General features: G+C 39.6%; 1 protein-coding gene across 1 annotated transcript; it reads left to right on the forward strand.

Annotated features, from left to right (window-relative positions):
• The first annotated feature begins 1,886 nt into the window (after window positions 1–1,886).
• Window positions 1,887–10,568, forward strand: LOC141052554 (microtubule-associated serine/threonine-protein kinase 3-like). Its single transcript, XM_073549808.1, has 19 exons — window positions 1,887–1,982; window positions 2,338–2,423; window positions 3,209–3,417; window positions 4,201–4,339; window positions 4,440–4,572; window positions 4,720–4,885; window positions 5,045–5,146; window positions 5,384–5,509; window positions 5,658–5,770; window positions 5,871–5,962; window positions 6,319–6,404; window positions 7,728–7,808; window positions 7,958–8,038; window positions 8,791–8,868; window positions 9,022–9,099; window positions 9,253–9,330; window positions 9,482–9,562; window positions 9,721–9,804; window positions 10,035–10,568. The coding sequence occupies exons 1-19, from the start codon at window positions 1,887–1,889 to the stop codon at window positions 10,127–10,129; spliced, it is 2,004 nt and encodes a 667-aa protein (XP_073405909.1). The 3' UTR covers window positions 10,130–10,568.
• Window positions 10,569–20,323: the final 9,755 nt, after the last annotated feature.

Raw genomic sequence — 20,323 nt, forward strand, 5'->3', positions numbered from 1 at the left:
TTTCGGTCCGAAAGTCTTAAATGCCGTTGTTAGTGATTGACAGCAGCATTTAAGTGGTTGACAGCCAAAATCCATCTGCATCTATTTGCGGGACATGACAGCTGATCACACCATCAACTGTCATGTGTAGGTAGAGATGCAGGCTCTATCGCTGCCTAAAAAGACAGGCACACGACCATGGACGTACCTATACTTTCAAAGTTGTAAATGAGTTAAGATTCCGTCCCTGATTCCATGATGACATCACTGATAACATGCTAACATTCCACCACAAGATTCCACTATGACATCATAATGCACCACCACTGCCTACCCAAGTGCTTACTGCCAATCACTGTCATTGTTGTCAGTGATTGGCTGCGAAGCTGGTGATATACTGACTGCGCTTGGATTTGTTTGAAATGTCTGGAATTTCTTCAGATAAACTTGAGGAGTTGGCACTACTCCAGGGGATTCTTACCACCTATGCCCCTGACAATGTGCTACCGATACCCGATGGCGTCCTCAGCTTCATTTACCGGCTGGTTGTGAAGCTAGTGAGTGACTGCCTGACCAAATACGACCAAGGTCGTATAAGCTCAGAATATCTTGAGCATTTACATCAGGACATTAGTAAAACAGATAACAGACAATCTGGGCAAAGCATAAAACAATAATAATGAATAATATTCACAGCACATGAAACAATAATAAATAATATTTATAAAATGCAAGTTTCTTTACATGAAATATGTATTTTGGCCAATAGCAATATAATTTATAGCTTATAAGAAATATCTGTATATGTATTAATTGTAGCTGTAGATTGCAGGAGTAAAATGGTGACATAAATAGCGTCCTATATTCTCTACTTTCTCTCATGATTTTCCTTTCTTGCTTATTTCCATTTCATAGGCTGAAGAAAGATCCCAATATGGAGATTTGGCCTTTTTTAAACAATTGGCCCAAGAGGTCCTGTATGTACTAGAGTTTATTGCCCGCCCACTGAAGCATTTGGTAAGAATCCATCATCTTCTATATCTCAGGTCTTTCTTGTCTGATCTTCTCCAGATTACTAGTCATATATCAGATTGTCATATTTCTCATGTTAGAAGCCTCCTGTCCGCTCCAGGCAGATACAGGATCTTTTATGGCAGCCTGTCTCTGCTCCATCCTCTGTGGTGATAGTCTGTACTGTTCTCAGTGGTGCGGACCTTTCATATCACATCTGTCTCGCTTTATCTTCACAATCTTCCTTCTTGTAAATGCTGCAGTTCTGGTAATAGATGTTATTGGAGAACTGTTGTATATACAAGTCCCTTATATATTAATGTGGATGTACTGGACGGCCGTGTATATTCCCCGCCATTATGTAAATCCAGGTTTAGTCTGTCCTGTCTTTTGTGTACTGTAATTTAGTATTTGTGAATTGTTATATTAATTGCACATATTACATCCATCAGGAAACACCGGCCGGTGACTCCAAAGAGGGGCAACACCGAAATATCGCTGACCCCAATACCAGTGAGCCAGGGCTAAAAAGTGATCTGATTGAAGGTAAGCTGATCATCTCGTATTCCTACAAATGTTAATATTATGGAGACACCAGAGTATATATAAATTTACTCCTCTGTATGAGGCCGGTGATGGTTCCTGAACCTCCTATAGAATGTAATGGAGAGGTCTCATGCAAATCTGAAAACCCCTCTGGTTCTCTCTTCTGGGATCTTCTCAGCCCCAAAATGCACAAAGAACCTCACAGGGTCCCCATCCAAGTCCTTGTCAGATCCCGAACAATCACACATTTATGGTAGAGTATATCTATCTATGGATGTGCCATAAGTATATACAGTATGTGCAGAATATTCATATAACTAGTATTATACCATTTACTCGTCTAATACATGATGTCTCATTATTTTATCATTATATTAGAGACAACTGAGCCGGCAACTGCTGATGGTGGAATATCTGAGACACCAGAGATCCCCGAATCTGCCAGTGTAAGTATCAGAGAAAACATCTGTATATCATCAGATAACGGGGTATGAATTACACATCACATGTTACACCCCAGAGTACAATGGGTTAACTCTATTCTTAATGTAGATTGGACCAATTATTATTATTCCTGTCTCCTCTGTGTGATGTCCCTTACCATCCCCTCCATACAATGATACATGTGTATGGAGGATATCCCTATAATATAATAGTGTCTGGGGAGCGTCCTGCTGGTATCATGTCCTCTACATCTGCTGCAGGGTAATCAGCGGGGACAGAATGTGGAGAAGTTCCTGCATCTGCAGCTTTTATCGTCCTGCAACTTATATATCTTATTGTCATTTCTTATTCTTCTAGGCCATACTCAGATCATTGACCCCTATGAGAAAACCAAGTAAGAGCGACTATACCAAGATCAAAGAGATCGGCAGTGGATCTTTTGGGTGAGCGTTATGTATAATCTACATTTTTCCCAAACTCCTTATGATGATGCCTCTGTCTATATGTCCTGCCTTATGGAAATTCCTGTATCTGAGTCCACGTCTAAATGTTACTGTATTCCAAGATCCGTAACATTTTTATTTTCTCATCCCATAGAGCTTTGTAAGGACTTGTTTTTTGTGTGTCAAGCTGTTGTAATCGGTACCACTGTGCACTAGATCTAATCTACATCTAGTCATCTAGTCCACATCTATTTGTCACGATTCAGCTCAGTTATCATGTGATATGGATGAAAGCCTCCCATAAGTGATCATTTATGCTGAGTTATTTTGTGTATTTCCAAACATTGATTTCTAGTGACGGCCATACATCTAGTATTAACTATTAGTGACGAGCGAGTATACTCGTTACTCGAGATTTCCGAGCATGCTCGGGTGTTCTCCGAGTATTGGATGTGCTTGGAGATTTAGTTTGTGTCACTGCAGCTGCATGATTTGTGGCTGCTAGACAGCCTGAATACATGTGGGGATTTCCTAACAAACACACAATCCTCCTCACATGTATTCAGGCTGTCCAGCAGCCACAAATCATGCAGCTGCGGTGACACAAACTAAATTTCCAAGCACGACCAAAGTATTCGGAGACCACCCGAGCATGCTCAGAAATCTCGAGTAACGAGCATACTCGCTCATCACTATTAATCACTATTAACTATTAGGATCATTTGACATATAGACAGACTGTTAGTAAGAATTCTGTATAAATTATGGATTTTTCTCCTCTACAGGGCCATCAACTTAGTGCGTCATAAAGACACAAACAAGGTATTCGCTATGAAGAAACAAGACCGGAGTAAACTGGAACTTCCAAAGTATCTTGAAATGGCCTATCTGGAAAGGGACATCGCAATATTCGCTGATTGTCCCTTTGTTGTCTCCATGCTTTGTTCCTTCCCAACTAAACGACATCTTTGTATGGTCATGGACTTTGAAGCAGGTAAGACATATCCATTGCATATATGTTAAGCCCATTTCTGCTTAAATATATAAAGGTACCAATGTATTTATATGTCATTAATCTACATGCTCATAAGAACAGTTTAGGAAGGTTGCCTTTTTCTGACAGATAATAATTTTCATTGCTTCTTATTGCATTTTTTTCTGATGTTGGGCGATCAAAAACACTGCAATTCCATCTGAGTTTATTTGTTTTTTTATTATTTATTTTGAATGGAGAAAAAGTGATTTTTATATTTATTTTCTTTCCCCAAATATTTTTATTATTATTTTATTTTTTAGTCTCCATAAGGGACCTGAACTTGCGATTATATAATCGTAATTACTATGTACTGCAATATGGGCATTGCAGAATATGGTGAAAATCTTGGTCCCCTATGAAGCCAAGTGACACACTGAGCTTCACAGAAGTACCATAATGGCAAGGATAGTAGTCTTCCGCAGACACTCAGCAGCCATAGCAAACCACTGACATGGAATGGGGGCGATGAGTGCTTAGAGCAGCTCACCTCCAGGTCACCTGCTGTAAATGCCGCTGTCAGAGATTCACAGTGTAATGTAAGCGTTTACCAGCAGGGGCAGATCTCAGCTCTCTTTTTGTATAGGATTACTCTGCAGGATACAGTATATGCTCTACATCACACAGTGTATCTCTATGATTGACTCCCTGCCCCAATGTCTCAGCTTATTTCTCATTCACACTCTTCATGTGTAATTTACATTGTAACAAACCCTCACCTGTCATATTTGCTTTCTGCTCTAGGAGGAGACTGTCAGACTCTCATTGATATATATGGTCGTTTACCCCTCGCCTTGACCCGCTTGTACATTGCAGAAACGGTTCTTGCTGTGGAATATCTGCACAGCTTTGGTGTGGTTCATCGAGACCTGAAGCCTGGAAAGTAAGTGAACGCTGCAGTATAATAAAGGGAGAGACAGTTATAGTTTGGTATACAGTCTATGGGTTATTACTTAGGGCTGACAATATCTTTTCTTTCACAGCCTCATAAGATCATCATCTGGACATATCAAAGTCACAGATTTTGGGCTTTCAAAACTCGGACTTATGAGACCAACATCAGACATTTACAAGGCTCGAACTAAAGACATCGCCAGAGAGTTCCGTGATAAAGAGGTTAGCTATAGATTGAAAACTTATTCTTTACAGATCTGATCTATTTCTGCTTCTCTCATATTTTCTCACATAGAAAACTTTTCCACTGATATTATTTGTCACAGTAATTTTCATTGATCATCTTCTCATTGTTCTGTTGGTTTCCAGAGGAGAGGCACCTTGCATTATATGGCCCCAGAAGTCATCTTACAGAAGGGCTATGGAAGGCCTATTGACTGGTGGTCAATAGGGATCATCACATTTGAATTTCTTACCGGCTATTTGCCATTTAACGGAAGCTGCCAAAAAGAGATTTTGCGCAGAATTAAAAAGGGTAAGTAAAATAATCTGAATGCTGTGTGATGCCATAGTAATTTGGTTCAGTTGTTAGGTTCATACTTTGGTTTAGTTACTTGTTGTTTTTGATAGTTTTTTTAAATGATAGTAAATGTAGAGACATTCTTTTCGGTAACATTTACTTTTTATATAACAGAAGACATCACTTTGAAATTTAAAAATCTTGCTGTTCATCCTGATGCTCAAAACTTCATTACTCAGCTGCTCAGAAAAGATCCAACACATAGACTCGGGACAGGTAATGTATATAGTAGTATTAATAATGACTTATAACTCCTCTGTGACCTGACAAATAGATCATTTCCATGAGGATCAGCACTGAGGTCTCTGCGTTACCTCCTTGTCTATTTCCCATTCTTCATGCCATGACTTACAGTATATTTTGGCTCTGCTCTGTCTTCAGTTTAGATTACCATAAAATGTACAGTCTTCCTAACATTGTCTGTATCACTTTTTTCTTGTCTTCCGTTTCCAGGAGGAGCAAATGAAATCAAGAGTCATCCATTCCTGAGTAAGAAGTTAGATTTTGAGAATCTTGAAAATCAGGAGCCAGAGTTTAGGCCAATTCTTAGGTCAGAGGAGGACACCCACTACTTTCCCAGTAAGTAGAATGAGACGTCATCTGGTTAAAGCTGCCGTTTGTCTTGTCTTTTATTTTATGTGACAATATGTTTCCATCATTATTAGTAATAACATGGTGACTGTCTGTGATTATATTAATAATCTCTGATAATACTTGTATTTTGTAGCTGGCATTCAGAGACCCAAACATATGGATTCAGATGAGTGTGACACAAATGAGGAGGTCAGTGATTGGCCAGAAAGCCTAAACTATGTGTCATCTTCTCAAAGACTTTCTAAGGTAAGTATGTGATCTGTAAATACACAAAACTATAACTAAAATAGTATGAAAATATTATATGTATATATATTTATATTTAATTTTACTCTGTGTATTTTAGCTATATGCAACCAATACCAGGATGATGAGCAATGAAGATAATGAGCCATCTCCAGATTGTTCTCTAGAGACCAGCACAAAACACTCAGATGTGTGAGTAGATTATTATTATGGGGTATAGTACTGACATATCTTCAGAATACCAAATACAAGACGCATATGACACAATACTAAATCCAGAACCTACCGCCCCATGATTGATCATCACTGTAATGCCTGTCTTGTCATAACGCTGGAGATAACAGCTGATCATTGTGACCAGCCTTTCATTTCCATTTCATTAAAGCCCTTTATTACTAGTTATTCTTCTCTCTTGCTGACAGAAGGAAGTCCTGTGCAAGGTATACCCTTCATTTTGTCCAAGTGTCCTAATTGCCCATAAAAAAACGAGTCTTTTTATTTTTAATTGCTTTCACTTGTAATTTGTTTATTTTTCTTCTACCAAACAGGCAGAAAGAATCTTCTCCTACTAGAAATGATGGTGATAATCAGTGTTTCACTACTGAAAACAAGTCACCCTCTCCCGTATTGTCAGGTATGTGCAGGTCTATAGGACATCTTGTTGTCGTCACTGATCAAAAGGTGTACTGTAAATGTTACATGAGGGCTCAGAAAATCACTGCTTTTTTGTGCCTTTAAAATAAACAACAATCCAACACGTTAATGTATAAAATTCTCACTCTTTTGTGCTGTGCATTAAAGGTATAAGGGGCCATACAGTCTGGTGCCTGATACTGATCATGAATAATCTGCCCATGGCTCGATCAGGCCCCAAACTAACCCTATATATACCCTTAATGTGCCACAGATGTTTTAACCCCTTAATCCCCAAAGCTGTTTTCGGTTTTGCGTTTTCGTTTTTCACTCCCCTTCTTTCCAGAGCCATAACTTTTTTATTTTAAGGTCAATATGGCTGTGTGAGGGCTTATTTTTTGTGGGACGAGTTGTACTTTTGAACAATACCATTGGCTTTATGAAGTCGTGTAACAAAAAATGGGAAAAAAATTCCAAGTGCAGTAAAATTGCAAAAAAAGTGCAATCCCGCACTTAATTTTTGATTGACTTTATTGCTAGGTTCACTAAATGCTAAAACTGACCTGCGATTTTGATTCTCCAAGTCATTACAAGTTTGTAGACACCAAATATGTCTAGGTTATTTTTTATCTAAGTGGTGAAGAAAAATTCCAAACTTTGCAAAAAAAAAAGCACCCTTTTCTGTGACTCGTAGCATCTCCATTTTTCATGATCTCTGGTTGGTTGAGGGCTTATTTTTTGCACGCCGAGCTGACGTTTTTAATGATAACACTTTTGTGCAGATACGTTCTTTTGATCGCCAGTTATTGCATTTTAATGCAATGTCGCGGCGACCAAAAAAACACAATTCTGGCGTTTCGATTTGCTTTCTCGCTCAGTCATTTAGCGATCGGGTTAATCCTTTTTTTATTGATAGATCGGGTGATTCTGAACATGGTAATATCAAATATGTGTAAGATTTATTATTTTTTATTGTTTAATTTTGGATGAGGCAAAAGAGGGGTGATTTAAACTCTTGCTTTTTTAATTTTTTTATATTTTTAAAAACATTTTTTTTTAATTTTGGCATGCATCAATAGCCTCCATAGGAGGCTAGAAACTGCCATAACTCGATTGCCTCTGCTACATAGAGGAGATGCATAGATCATCTCTATGTAGCAGAATTACAGGTGTGCTATGAACGCCGACCACAGGGTTGCGCTCATAGCAATCTGGCATCAGCAACTATAAAGATATGACTCTAATCTTATGACTTGATATGAATCTAATCTTATAGGAGTTTATCATTGACTTGTTTTTCTTACTTTTTTATATGATTTTCCAGTTGAGAACAAAAATAAATCTGCATTAAACCTGGGAGAAGAGAAAAACCCAGAAATAGTAGCAGAGACAGAGCCTAGCAGAGGTAAGTGTAACAATAAGGTCTATGTTGTGTGATGTCGGCGACTGAGAATAATTCATGAAGAGGAGATGTTATATGTCAGTGGTGGATTGTCTCATCTATGACTGACAATGATCATTGACTTGTTTTTCTTTTTTTATATGAATTTCCAGTTGAGATGAAAATTACATCTGCATTAAAACTGGGAGAAGAGCAAGACCCAGAAATTGTAGCAGAGACAGAATCTAGCAGAGGTAAGTGTGACAATAAGGTTTATGTTGTCTGATGTCGGCAACTGAGAATAATTCACGAGGAGGATATATTATGTGTAGTGATAAGCGAGTGTGCTCTTTTCTCGAGTTTTCAGAATATGCTCGGGTGTTCTCTGAGTAGTTTGGGCGTGCTCGGAATTCAAGTTTTAGTCCCCACAGTTGCATGATTTGAGACTGCTAGACAGCCTGAATTCATGTGAGGATTTCCGAACAATCGAGCAGTCATCCCGTATGTATTCAGGCTGTCTAGCAGCTGCAAACCATGCAGCTGCAGGGACTAAAATTTAATTTCAGAGCACGCCCAAAATACTCAGAGAACACCCAGAGAACACCTGAGAATGCTTGGAAAACTCAAGTAACGAGCACACTTGCTCATCACTACATATAATATATCCTCCTCGGGAATTATTCTCAGTTGCCGACATCAAACAGTCAGTCCCTGCAGCTGCATGATTGGCGGCTGACAGCCTGAATACATGTGGGGATTGCCCGTTCTTTAGCAAAAATCCCCACATGTATTCAGGCGTTCCAGCAGCCACAAATCATGCAGCTGCAAGGACTAAAACTTAATTCACGAGTACGCTCAAAATACATGGAGAACACCCGAGCATGCTCGGAAAACTCCAGTAACGAGCACACTCGCTCATCACTATAAGTCAATGGTGGGATTTTCACATCTATGACTGACAATGATCAATGACTTGTTTTTCTTACTTTTTTACATGGATTTCCAGTTGAGACAAATACATCTGTATTAAAACTGGGAGAAGATCAAGACCCAGAAATAGTAGTAGAGACAGAGCCTAGCAGGGGTAAGTGTGACAATAAGGTCTTTGTTGTCTGATGTCGGCGATTGAGAATTATTCACGAGGACGATATATTATATGTCACTGGTGGGATTTTCACATCTATGACTGACAATGATCAATGACTTGTTTTTCTTACTTTTTTACATGAATTTCCAGTTGAGACAAATACATCTGCATTAAAACTGGGAGAAGAGCAAGTCCCAGTAATAGTAGTAGAGACAGAACCTAGCAGAGGTAAGTATGACAATAAGGTCTATGTTGTCTGATGTCAGCGACTGAGAATAATTCACGAGGAGGATATATTATATGTCAATGGTGGGATTTTCACATCTATGACTGACAATGATCAATTACTTGTTTTTCTTACTTTTTTACATGGATTTCCAGTTGAGACAAATACATCTGCATTAAAACTGGGAGAAGATCAAGACCCAGAAATAATTGTAGAGACAGAGCCTAGCAGAGGTAAGTGTGACAATAAGGTCTTTGTTGTCTGATGTCAGCGACAGAATAATTCACGAGGATGATATATTATATGTCAATGGTGGGATTTTCACATCTATGACTGACAATAATCATTGACTTGTTTTTCTTACTTTTTTACATGAATTTCCAGTTGAGACGAAAAATACATCTGCAATAAAACTGGGAGACGATCAAGACCCAGAAATAGCAGCAGAGACAGAGCCTAGCATATGTAAGTGTGACAATAAGGTCTATGTGGTCTGATGTTGGCGATTGAGAATTATTCACGAGGAGGAGATGTTAACTCCCAGTTATACGATTGCCACATGTATGATGATTGACAATGATCACTGACTTGTTTTTTTTTTTACTTTTTATATGAATTTCTAGTTGAGAAGAAAAATAACTCTGCAATAATAACACTGGTAGAAGAGCAAAATGCCCAAATAGTAGAAGAGCGAAAACCTAGACGACGTAAGTGTGATAATAAGGTCTATGTTGTTTCATGTTGGCCAGTGAGAATAATTCATGTGGAGAAGATGCTATCTGTCATTGGTGGGATTGTCACATGTATGATGACTGACAATGATCCTGTTCCTCTGCACGGATAAGATTTCTCTACCGTGCTGCCACAATGACACCGAAGCAGTATCCTCTAATATGGAGTTCCATTACTTACATTAGTTTTATATCTCTTCTCCTAGGTTCCATCTTCCGCCGGATTATATCATCCTGCCGGCGAGGATTATCCAGGGCCGCTCGCAGCATCAGAAGATGCATGTGTCCAATCTGTCATTAGGGCACCATATACATCTAGTACAGCAAGTCCATCATCAAAGCTGTACTTGGGCAGCACGGTGGCTCAGTGGTTAGCACTGTTGCTTTGCAGCACTGGGATCCTGGGTTTAAATGTCACTAAGGAAAACATCTGCAAGGAGTTTGTATGTTCTCCCCGTGTTTGCGTGGGTTTCCTCCGGGTACTCCGGTTTCCTCCCACACACCAAAGACATACTGATAGGCAATTCCTAGTTTAAAAAAAAAAAAATAATAAAAATTCTGAATTAATTAATGTTCCTTTGTAATAGAATATTTCTGAAATATATGGCATACCAATACTGTACGTCATACATGTTTGAAGCACCCTCATGAAGTTTTGTTTTTTCACTAAATGTGTATGTATTGTAGTGTGGTGGGGTAATATACTTCCCTACTGCCGTCTTCTCTGGGATCACGCTCTGTCCGGCTCCACTTTTGTGTGATGTCATAGCTACATAGTTACATACATAGGTTGAAAAAAGACCTAGGTCCATCAAGTTTAACCTTTCTCCACCAATTGTCCATTTTGTCACTAAATTAAATATAACCCGCAATGTTATGTGTATTGAGGAAATCATCCAGCCCTTTTTAAAAGCTGCTGTAGTGTCTGCAATTACTAGTTCTTGTGGTCGGCATTCCACAGTGGGACTGCTCTAACTGTAAATAACCCTTTCCTATTTAGCTGTCGGAATCGCCTGTCATCGCTCTTTAGCTCACTGTATACTCTCGGTGTGAGCGAGAAGTTTCTTCTATAATGCAAGCCTATGGCGCCTTGTTCTGATGCTCCATAGGCTAACATTGTTAAAGGGAACCTGTCACCTCATTTTTCAGCTATAAGCTGTGGCCACTGCCTTATGGGGCTTATCTACAGCATTCTAGAAAGCTGTAGAAAGGCAGTGGCCGCAACTTATAGCTGAAAAACGAGGTGACAGGTTCCCTTTACTCACTACATACTTGCCAATGTGGGAGATGATGTGACCTGGTCATCATCTAGCCGTAACAATTATTCCCTTATAAAAGCTTCTAAAGACATGCATAACCAGTAGGACTTGGGCATCCTAGGACAGTCCTACTTGGACTATATTCACGTTGGACTATGATCAGTGGCTCTGTCGGTATTTGTGTCTGAAGCCTCGGGAATGGGATTCAGATGTTCGCACCAACAGGAACATTGACTACAATGATGCAGGCAGAGTCAGTGTTCTATGTTGGCATCATTATATGCCTATTTGAGGCAGGCACCAAGATGCCATCTTGGTGTCTGCCTAAAAAAGTCATACAAGGCCAAAAATTATGTCCTACAGAGCACACAGTGACTCCATCTACATCATTAAAATCAATGGCTTCATTAACACAAACATCAGAAAACTTTATTCTAGGGCTTCAGCTGCAAGCCTCCGACCGTAGACAAAGACACAATGTGAGCTTAGATTAAGTAATTAAGTTATAGCCATCAAGAAGAAAGAAAAAAAATGGATCTAGCTCACTGCTTGTAGTCCAAATGGAGACTGCAAAGAATAACTTTTAAATAGTCTGTGGTCTGGCGCATGGGTCGAGATACATACCAGGCTAGCTCCATAGTCAGATAGCCTGTTGAGAAGTATATATGAAGGGAGAGGAGATGTAAGAAGTACACAATAAGATCACAATAAAGCACATCAAGGTAAGGTATTGTGGCATCAAATATTAGTCCAGTATAATAAACTGTGATGTGGACCACTATATTAACCCGTATTCAGTAGATGAAAAAGAACTGAAGGGTTAAAGAGAGCCAAAACACTTATAAAATAAATCAATAGTAAACCTCCCTCCATATATACTTCTCAACATTTGCACTCAGGACATGGTTTTAGATGTACTTAAATTAATGCATTTAGCAACAATATACATCTGAAATTTTTTTTTTGCATAGGGCTTAGCGTATTTTACACATTATATTGATTATGTGGACTAGCTACACACATTATACGTATACAATTGTGTGATGTTATATAGAGCTTGTTACTGCTCCCATGATTATAGGTTATGTTTAATAACCGCTGTCTATTTTAAATGTTTTTAATCTTTTTTTTGGTGGTTTGTGTATCCCATGTAACAAAATTGACAATTTTTCTATGGTGATCCCTGCATTTGATGTATGTCTTCTTGGTTCTTTTTTTTGTGATTTACATGCAATTTGGACATACTGTGGTTGGATCCCCTCTAATTAGTCTTATTATCTGATGGTGCCATCTGCATCCTTGTAGATAGCTTCAAAAAGTAGTAGTATATGTAATTACTAGAGTTGAGCGATACCGTCCGATACTTCAAAGTATCGGATCGGAATGGATCAGCCGATCTTAAAAAAAAGTATCGGTATCGCCGATTCCGATACCGGAAGTCCCATTCAAGTATATGGGACTTCCGGTATCGGAATAAGAAAAACCCTGTTTTTGCCTTGTACAGCCTCTCTGGGGTCTGTACGGGCCTTTCGGGGGGCTGTGCCGGCCTGCCAGGGGGTCTGTGCAGGCTCCGGTGGGCTGTGCCGGCCTCTCGGGGGGCTGTGCCGGCCTGCCAGGGGGTCTGTGCAGGCTCCGGTGGTCTGTGCCGGCCTGCCGGGGGGCTATGCCGGCCTGCCGGTGGTCTGTGCAGGCTCCGGTGGGCTGTGCCGGCCTGCCGGGGGGCTGTGCCGGCCTGCCGGTGGTCTGTGCAGGCTTCGGGGGTCTGTGCAGGCATCGTCCGATGGGACTACAAGTCCCATCGGGCGATGCCTGCTACCATGACAGTGATTGACACATTAGCCAATGATGGGACAGTAGTAGTCCCATCATCCGGCTAATGTGTTGAATGTAAAAAAAAAATAAAAAAAATAAAAAATTACATGCTACATATATGCTACATACATACAACATGCATACTACATACATGCTACATTCATACTACATACTACATACATGCTACATTCATACTACATATATACTACATGCAACATACATACTACATATATACTACATGCATGCAACATGCATACTACATATATACTACATGCTACATACATACTACATATATGCTACATACATACTACATATATACTACATGCATGCTACATACATACTGCATGCTACATACATACTACATGCTACATACATACTACATATATGCTACATACATACTACATATATACTACATGCATGCTACATACATACTGCATGCTACATACATACTACATGCTACATACATACCACATATATACTACATACATACTACATGCATGCTACATGCTACATACATACCACATACATACTACATACATACTACATACATACTACATGCATGCTACATGCTACATACATAACACATATATACTACATGCATGCTACATACATACTACATGCTACATACATACCACATACATACTACATACATACTACATACATACTACATGCATGCTACATACATACTACATGCTACATACATACTACATATATACTACATGCATGCTACATACATACTACATGCTACATACATACCACATACATACTACATACATACTACATGCATGCTACATACATACTACATGCTACATACATACCACATACATACTACATATATACTACATGCATGCTACATACATACTGCATGCTACATGCATGCTACATACATACTACATACATACTACATGCATGCTACATACATACTACATGCTACATACATACTACATATATACTACATGCATGCTACATACATACTACATGCTACATACATACCACATACATACTACATACATACTACATGCATGCTACATACATACTACATGCTACATACATACCACATATATACTACATATATACTACATGCATGCTACATACATACTGCATGCTACATGCATGCTACATACATACTACATACATACTACATGCTACATACATACCACATATATACTACATACATACTACATACAATACATTCATACAATACATACATAGACATACAGTACATATAACATAGAGTAACATACTTACCAATACTTGTCACATTGTTCCCCGAAGCCATTGTCTTTTACGGAATAAATATTAACATAACAAACCACAAAAATACTCACCCACGATCCGAAGCAGTCCACGAGTGTGTCCCACGACGATCTTGGGTAGAGAACTGCAGCATCAGCTGATGCTGCCGTTCTCTACGGGCTGCAGGAATCCAATGACAGAAGGTAGGTATCCTTCCGCACTGTATTCCTCCGCCACTTAAAAAAAAAAAGTCCCTAGTCTCACTTTATGCCATTGCTTCCCACACAGCAATGGCATAAAGTGAGACTAGGGACTTTTTTTTTTTTAAGTGGCGGAGGAATACAGTGCGGAAGGATACCTACCTTCCGTCATTGGATTCCTGCAGCCCGTAGAGAATGGCAGCATCAGCTGATGCTGCAGTTCTCTACCCAAGATCGTCGTGGGACACACTCGTGGACTGCTTCGGATCGTGGGTGAGTATTTTTGTGGTTTGTTATGTTAATATTTATTCCGTAAAAGACAATGGCTTCGGGGAACAATGTGACAAGTATTGGTAAGTATGTTACTCTATGTTATATGTACTGTATGTCTATGTATGTATTGTATGAATGTATTGTATGTAGTATGTATGTAGTATATATGTGGTATGTATGTAGCATGTAGTATGTATGTAGCATGCATGTAGTATGTATGTAGTATATATGTAGTATGTATGTAGCATGTAGTATGTATGTAGCATGCATGTAGTATATATGTAGTATGTATGTAGCATGTAGTATGTATGTAGCATGCATGTAGTATGTATGTAGTATGTATGTAGTATGTATGTGGTATGTATGTAGCATGTAGTATGTATGTAGCATGCATGTAGTATATATGTGTTATGTATGTAGCATGCATGTAGTATGTATGTAGTATATATGTGGTATGTATGTAGTATGTATGTAGTATGTATGTAGCATGCAGTATGTATGTAGCATGCATGTAGCATATATGTAGTATGTATGTAGCATGTAGTATGTATGTAGCATGCATGTAGTATATATGTAGTATGTATGTAGCATGTAGTATGTATGTAGCATGCATGTAGTATGTATGTAGTATATATGTGGTATGTATGTAGCATGCATGTAGTATGTATGTAGTATATATGTGGTTTGTATGTAGTATGTATGTAGTATGTAGTATGTATGTAGTATGTATGTAGTATGTATGTAGCATGCATGTAGTATGTATGTAGTATATATGTGGTATGTATGTAGTATGTATGTAGTATGTATGTAGCATGCAGTATGTATGTAGCATGCATGTAGTATATATGTAGTATGTATGTAGCATGTAGTATGTATGTAGTATATATGTGGTATGTATGTAGTATGTATGTAGCATGCAGTATGTATGTAGCATGCATGTAGTATATATGTAGTATGTATGTAGCATGTAGTATGTATGTAGCATGCATGTAGTATATATGTAGTATGTATGTAGCATGTATTATGTATGTAGCATGCATGTAGTATGTATGTAGTATGTATGTAGTATTTTTTTTTTTTTTAACATTTAACACATTAGCCGGATGATGGGACTACTACTGTCCCATCATTGGCTAATGTGTCAATCACTGTCATGGTAGCAGGCATCGCCAGATGGGACTTATAGTCCCATCGGACGATGCTTGCACAGACTCCCGGACATCAGCACAGCCCCCCGGCAGGTCGGCACAGCCCCCCGGCAGGCCGGTACAGACCCCCACAGGGTGCACAGACCACCGGCAGGCCGGCACAGCCCCCCGGCAGGCCGGCAGAGACCCCCGGAAGGCCCGAAATGACGGCACATCATGATGCGCACACACCGCGCATCATGATGACGTCAGGCTGTCAATCAACTTTGAACTTCCGATTCCGATGCCGACTTCCGATATTGAAAAAATATCGGAAGTCGGTATCGGAATTCCGATACAGCAAGTATCGGCCGATACCCGATACTTGCGGTATCGGAATGCTCAACACTAGTAATTACTGCTATCTCCTGCCAAATTCCTTAGTGAGGAGTGCCGAACATTTATTCAGGTTATTTTTCAACCCAAAACGCTTAAGACAACGCATAGGTTAACCCCTTCACCCCCAAGGGTGGTTTGCACGTTCATGACCGGGCCAATTTTTACAATTCTGACCACTGTACCTTTATGAGGTCATAACTCTGGAACGCTTCCATGGATCCCGGTGATTCTGACATTGTTTTCTCGTGACATATTGTACTTCATGTTAGTGGTAAAATTTCATTCAAATAACTTGCGTTTATTTGTGAGAAAAACGGAAATTTGGCGAAAATTTTGAAAATGTCGCAATTTTCCAACTTTGAATTTTTATGCCCTTAAATCACAGAGATATGGCACCCAAAAAACTTGATAACTAACATTTCCCACATGTTTACTTTACATCAGCACAATTTTGGAACCAAAATTTTTTTTTGTTAGGAAGTTATAAGGGTTAAAAGTTGACCAGCGATTTCTCATTTTTACAACACCATTTTATTTTTACGGACCACATCACATTTGAAGCCACTTTGAGGGGTCTATATGATAGAAAATACCAAAAAGTGACACCATTCTAAAAACTGCACCCCTTAAGGTGCTCAAAATCACATTCAAGAAGTTTATTAACCCTTTAGGTGCGTCACAGGAATTTTTTTGAATATTTAAAAAAAAATGAACATCTAACTTTTTTTCACAAAAAAAGTACTTCAGGTTCAATTTTTTTTTATTTTACCAAGGGTAACAGGAGAAATTGGACTGCAAAAGTTATTGTGCAATTTGTCCTGAGTACGCTGATACCTGATATGTGGGGGGGAACGACTGTTTCGGCGCATGGCAGAGCTCAGAATGGAAGGAGCGCCGTTTGACTTTTTCAATGCAAAATTGGCTGGAATTCAGATCGGACGCCATGTCACGTTTGGAGAGTCCCTGATGTACCTAAACAGTGGAAACCCCCTACAAGTGACCCCATTTTGGAAACTAGACCCCCCAAGGAACTTATCTAGATATGTGGTGAGAACTTTGAACCCACAAGGGCTTTACAGAAGTTTATAACGTACAGCAGTACAATTAAAAAATCATATTTTTTCCACAAAAATGATCTTTTCACCCCAATTTTTATTTTCCCAAGGGTAACAGGACCCTAAAAGTTATTGTGCAATTTGTCCTGAGTACGCTGATACCCCACATGTGGGGGTAAACCACTATTTGGGCGCATGGCAGAGCTCGGAAGGGAAGCAGCGCCATTTGACGTTTTTGGCTGGAATTGAGATCGGACACCATGTCGCGAATGGAAAACCCCTGATGTACCAAAACAGTGGAAACCCCCCACAAATGACACCATTTTGGAAACTAGACCCCCTAAGGAACTTATCTAGATGTGTGGTGAGAACTTTGAACCCCCAAGGGCTTCACAGAAGTTTATAACATAAAGCCGTACAATTAAAAAATCATATTTTTTCCACAAAAATGATCTTTTCACCCTCAATTCTTATTTTTCCAAGGGTAACAGGACCCTAAAAGTTATTGTGCAATTTGTCCTGAGTACGCTGATACCCCACATGTGGGGGTAAACCACTATTTGGGCGCATGGCAGAGCTCGGAAGGGAAGCAGCGCCATTTGACGTTTTTGGCTGGAATTGAGATCGGACACATGTCGCGATTGGAAAACCCCTGATGTACCTAAACAGTGGAAACCCCCCACAAATGACACCATTTTGTAAACTAGACCCCCCAAGGAACTTATCTAGATGTGTGGTGAGAACTTTGAACCCCCAGTGCCTCACAGAAGTTTATAACGCCCGGGCATGAAAATAAAAAATTCGTATTTTTTCCACAAGCATGATCTTTTAGTCACCATTTTTTTATTTTCCCAATGGTACCAGGAGAAATTGGACCCCAAAAGTTGTTGTCCAATTTGTCCTGAGTATGCTGATACCCCATATGTGGGAGAAAACTACTGTATGGGCACACGTCGGGGCTCGGAAGGGAAGTAGTGACGTTTTGGAATGCAGACTTTGATGGAATGGTCTGCGGGTGTCATGTTGCCTTTGGAGAGCCCCTAATGTACCTAAACAGTGGAAACCCCCCACAAATGACCCCATTTTGAAAACTAGACCCCCTAAGGAACTTATATAGATGTGAGGTGAGCACATTGAACCCCCAAGGGCTTCACAGAAGTTTATAATGCCTGGGCATGAAAATAAAAAAATCGTATTTTTTCCACAAACATGATCAATTAGTCCCCAATTTTTTCATTTTCCCAAGGGTAACAGGAGAAATTGGACCCTAAAAGTTGTTGTCCAATTTGTCATGAGTACGCTGACACCCAATATGTGGGAGAAAACTACTGTATGGACACACGTCGGGGCTCGGAAGGGAAGTAGTGACGTTTTGGAATGCAGACTTTGATGGAATGGTCTGCGGGTGTCATGTGCGTTTGGAGAGCCCCTGATGTACCTAAACTATTGAAACTCCCCACAAGTGACCCCATTTTGGACACTAGACCCCCCACGGAACTTATCTAGATGTGTGGTGAGCACTTTGAACCCCCAAGTGCTTCACAGAATTTTATAACGCTCGAACGTGAAAATAAAAAAATCATTTTTTTCCACAAAAATATTTTTGCCCACAATTTTTTATTTTCCTAAGGGTAACAGGAGACATTGGACCCCAAAAATTGTTTTGCAATTTGTCCTGAGTAGGCTGATACCCTACATGTGGGGGTAAAACACTGTTTGGGCACATGTCAGAGCTTGGAAGGGAAGGAGCATCATTTGACTTTTTCAACTCAGAATTGGCTGGAATTGAAATCAGACGCCATGTTGCATTTGGAGAGCCCCTGATGTGCCCTAACAGTGGAAACCCCCAATTCTAACTCCAACCCGAACCCCAACACACCCCTAACCCTAATCTCAGCCCTAACCCTAGCCCTAACCCTAGCCCTAACCCTAGCCCTAACCCTAACCGTAATGGAAAAATGGAAATAAATACATTTTTTTAATTTTATTATTTTTCCCTAACTAAGGGGGTGATAACGGGGGGTTTGATTTACTATTTATGGCGGTTTTTATGTTTGGCGGCTGTCGCACGCTAAAAGACGCTTTTTATTGTAAAAATAGTTTTTGCATCACCACATATTGAGAGCTATAATTTTTCCTTATTTTGATCCATCGAGTCATGTGAGGTCTTATTTTTTGCGGGACGAGTTGACGTTTTTATTGGTACCATTTTCGGTCACGTGACATTTTTTGATCGCTTTTTATTCCGATTTTTGGGACGCAGAATGAACAAAAACCAGCGTTTCATGAATTTCTTTTGGGGGGGTGCGTTTACACCGTTCCGCGTGCGGTAAAATTGATAAAGCAGTTTTATTCTTCGGGTCAGTACGGTTACAGCGATACCTCATTTAGGTCGGTTTTTTTTATGTTTTGTCGGTTTTATGCAATGAAAACTATTTTATATAAAACATAATTAATTTTGCATCGCTTTATTCTGCGAGCTATAACTTTTTTATTTTTTCGCTGATGATGCTGTGTGGTGGCTCGTTTTTTGCAGGACAAGATGACTTTTTCAGCGGTACCATGGATATTTATATGCGTCTTTTTGATCGTGCGTTATTACACTTTTTGTTTGGCGGTATGATAATAATGATTGCTTCGTTTTTTATTTTTATTTTTTAAGGGGTTCTCTAAAGGGGTTAACTAATGGGACAGTTTTATAGGGCGGGTCGTTACGGACGCGGCGATACCTAATATGTGTACATTTATTGTTTTGTTTTTTTTTTATTTTCAAAAAATGGATTTATTTGGGGGAATATTTTTTTTTTTTTTGTAATTTATTTAGCGATTTTTTTTAAATTATTTTAACACTTTATTTTTATTTTTTTTTTACTTTATTAATTAGTCCCAGGTGGGACATCACTGTTCTGTTACAGATCGCTGATCTGTCACATCACAGATCACTGTGACAGATCAGCGATCTGTCACAGGCAGTGCAGAAGGCTTCCTCATGCCTGCGCTTTGCAGGCACTGAGGAAGCCAGCTTCCTGCAGGCCCCCGAAGGCCCCCGTCGCCATCTTGGATTCGGGGGCCTGCAGGAAAGGAGCCCCCGGCAGCAGCGATGCACATTGCGCTGCCGTTGGGGGCTCAGGGAA

Source organism: Dendrobates tinctorius, unplaced genomic scaffold, assembly GCF_039654945.1.
Source record: "Dendrobates tinctorius isolate UK_male_01 unplaced genomic scaffold, ASM3965494v1 ptg000162l, whole genome shotgun sequence".
Lineage (NCBI taxonomy): Eukaryota > Metazoa > Chordata > Amphibia > Anura > Dendrobatidae > Dendrobates > Dendrobates tinctorius.

Coding starts and splice junctions, on each gene's coding strand:
- LOC141052554 (XM_073549808.1), top strand. CDS start 1,887: ATGTCTCATTATTTTATCATTATATTAGAGACAACTGAGCCGGCAACT. Junction 3,418..4,200: donor GGTCATGGACTTTGAAGCAG/GTAAGACATATC, acceptor TTTCTGCTCTAG/GAGGAGACTGTCAGACTCTC. Junction 5,510..5,657: donor GGACACCCACTACTTTCCCA/GTAAGTAGAATG, acceptor TGTATTTTGTAG/CTGGCATTCAGAGACCCAAA.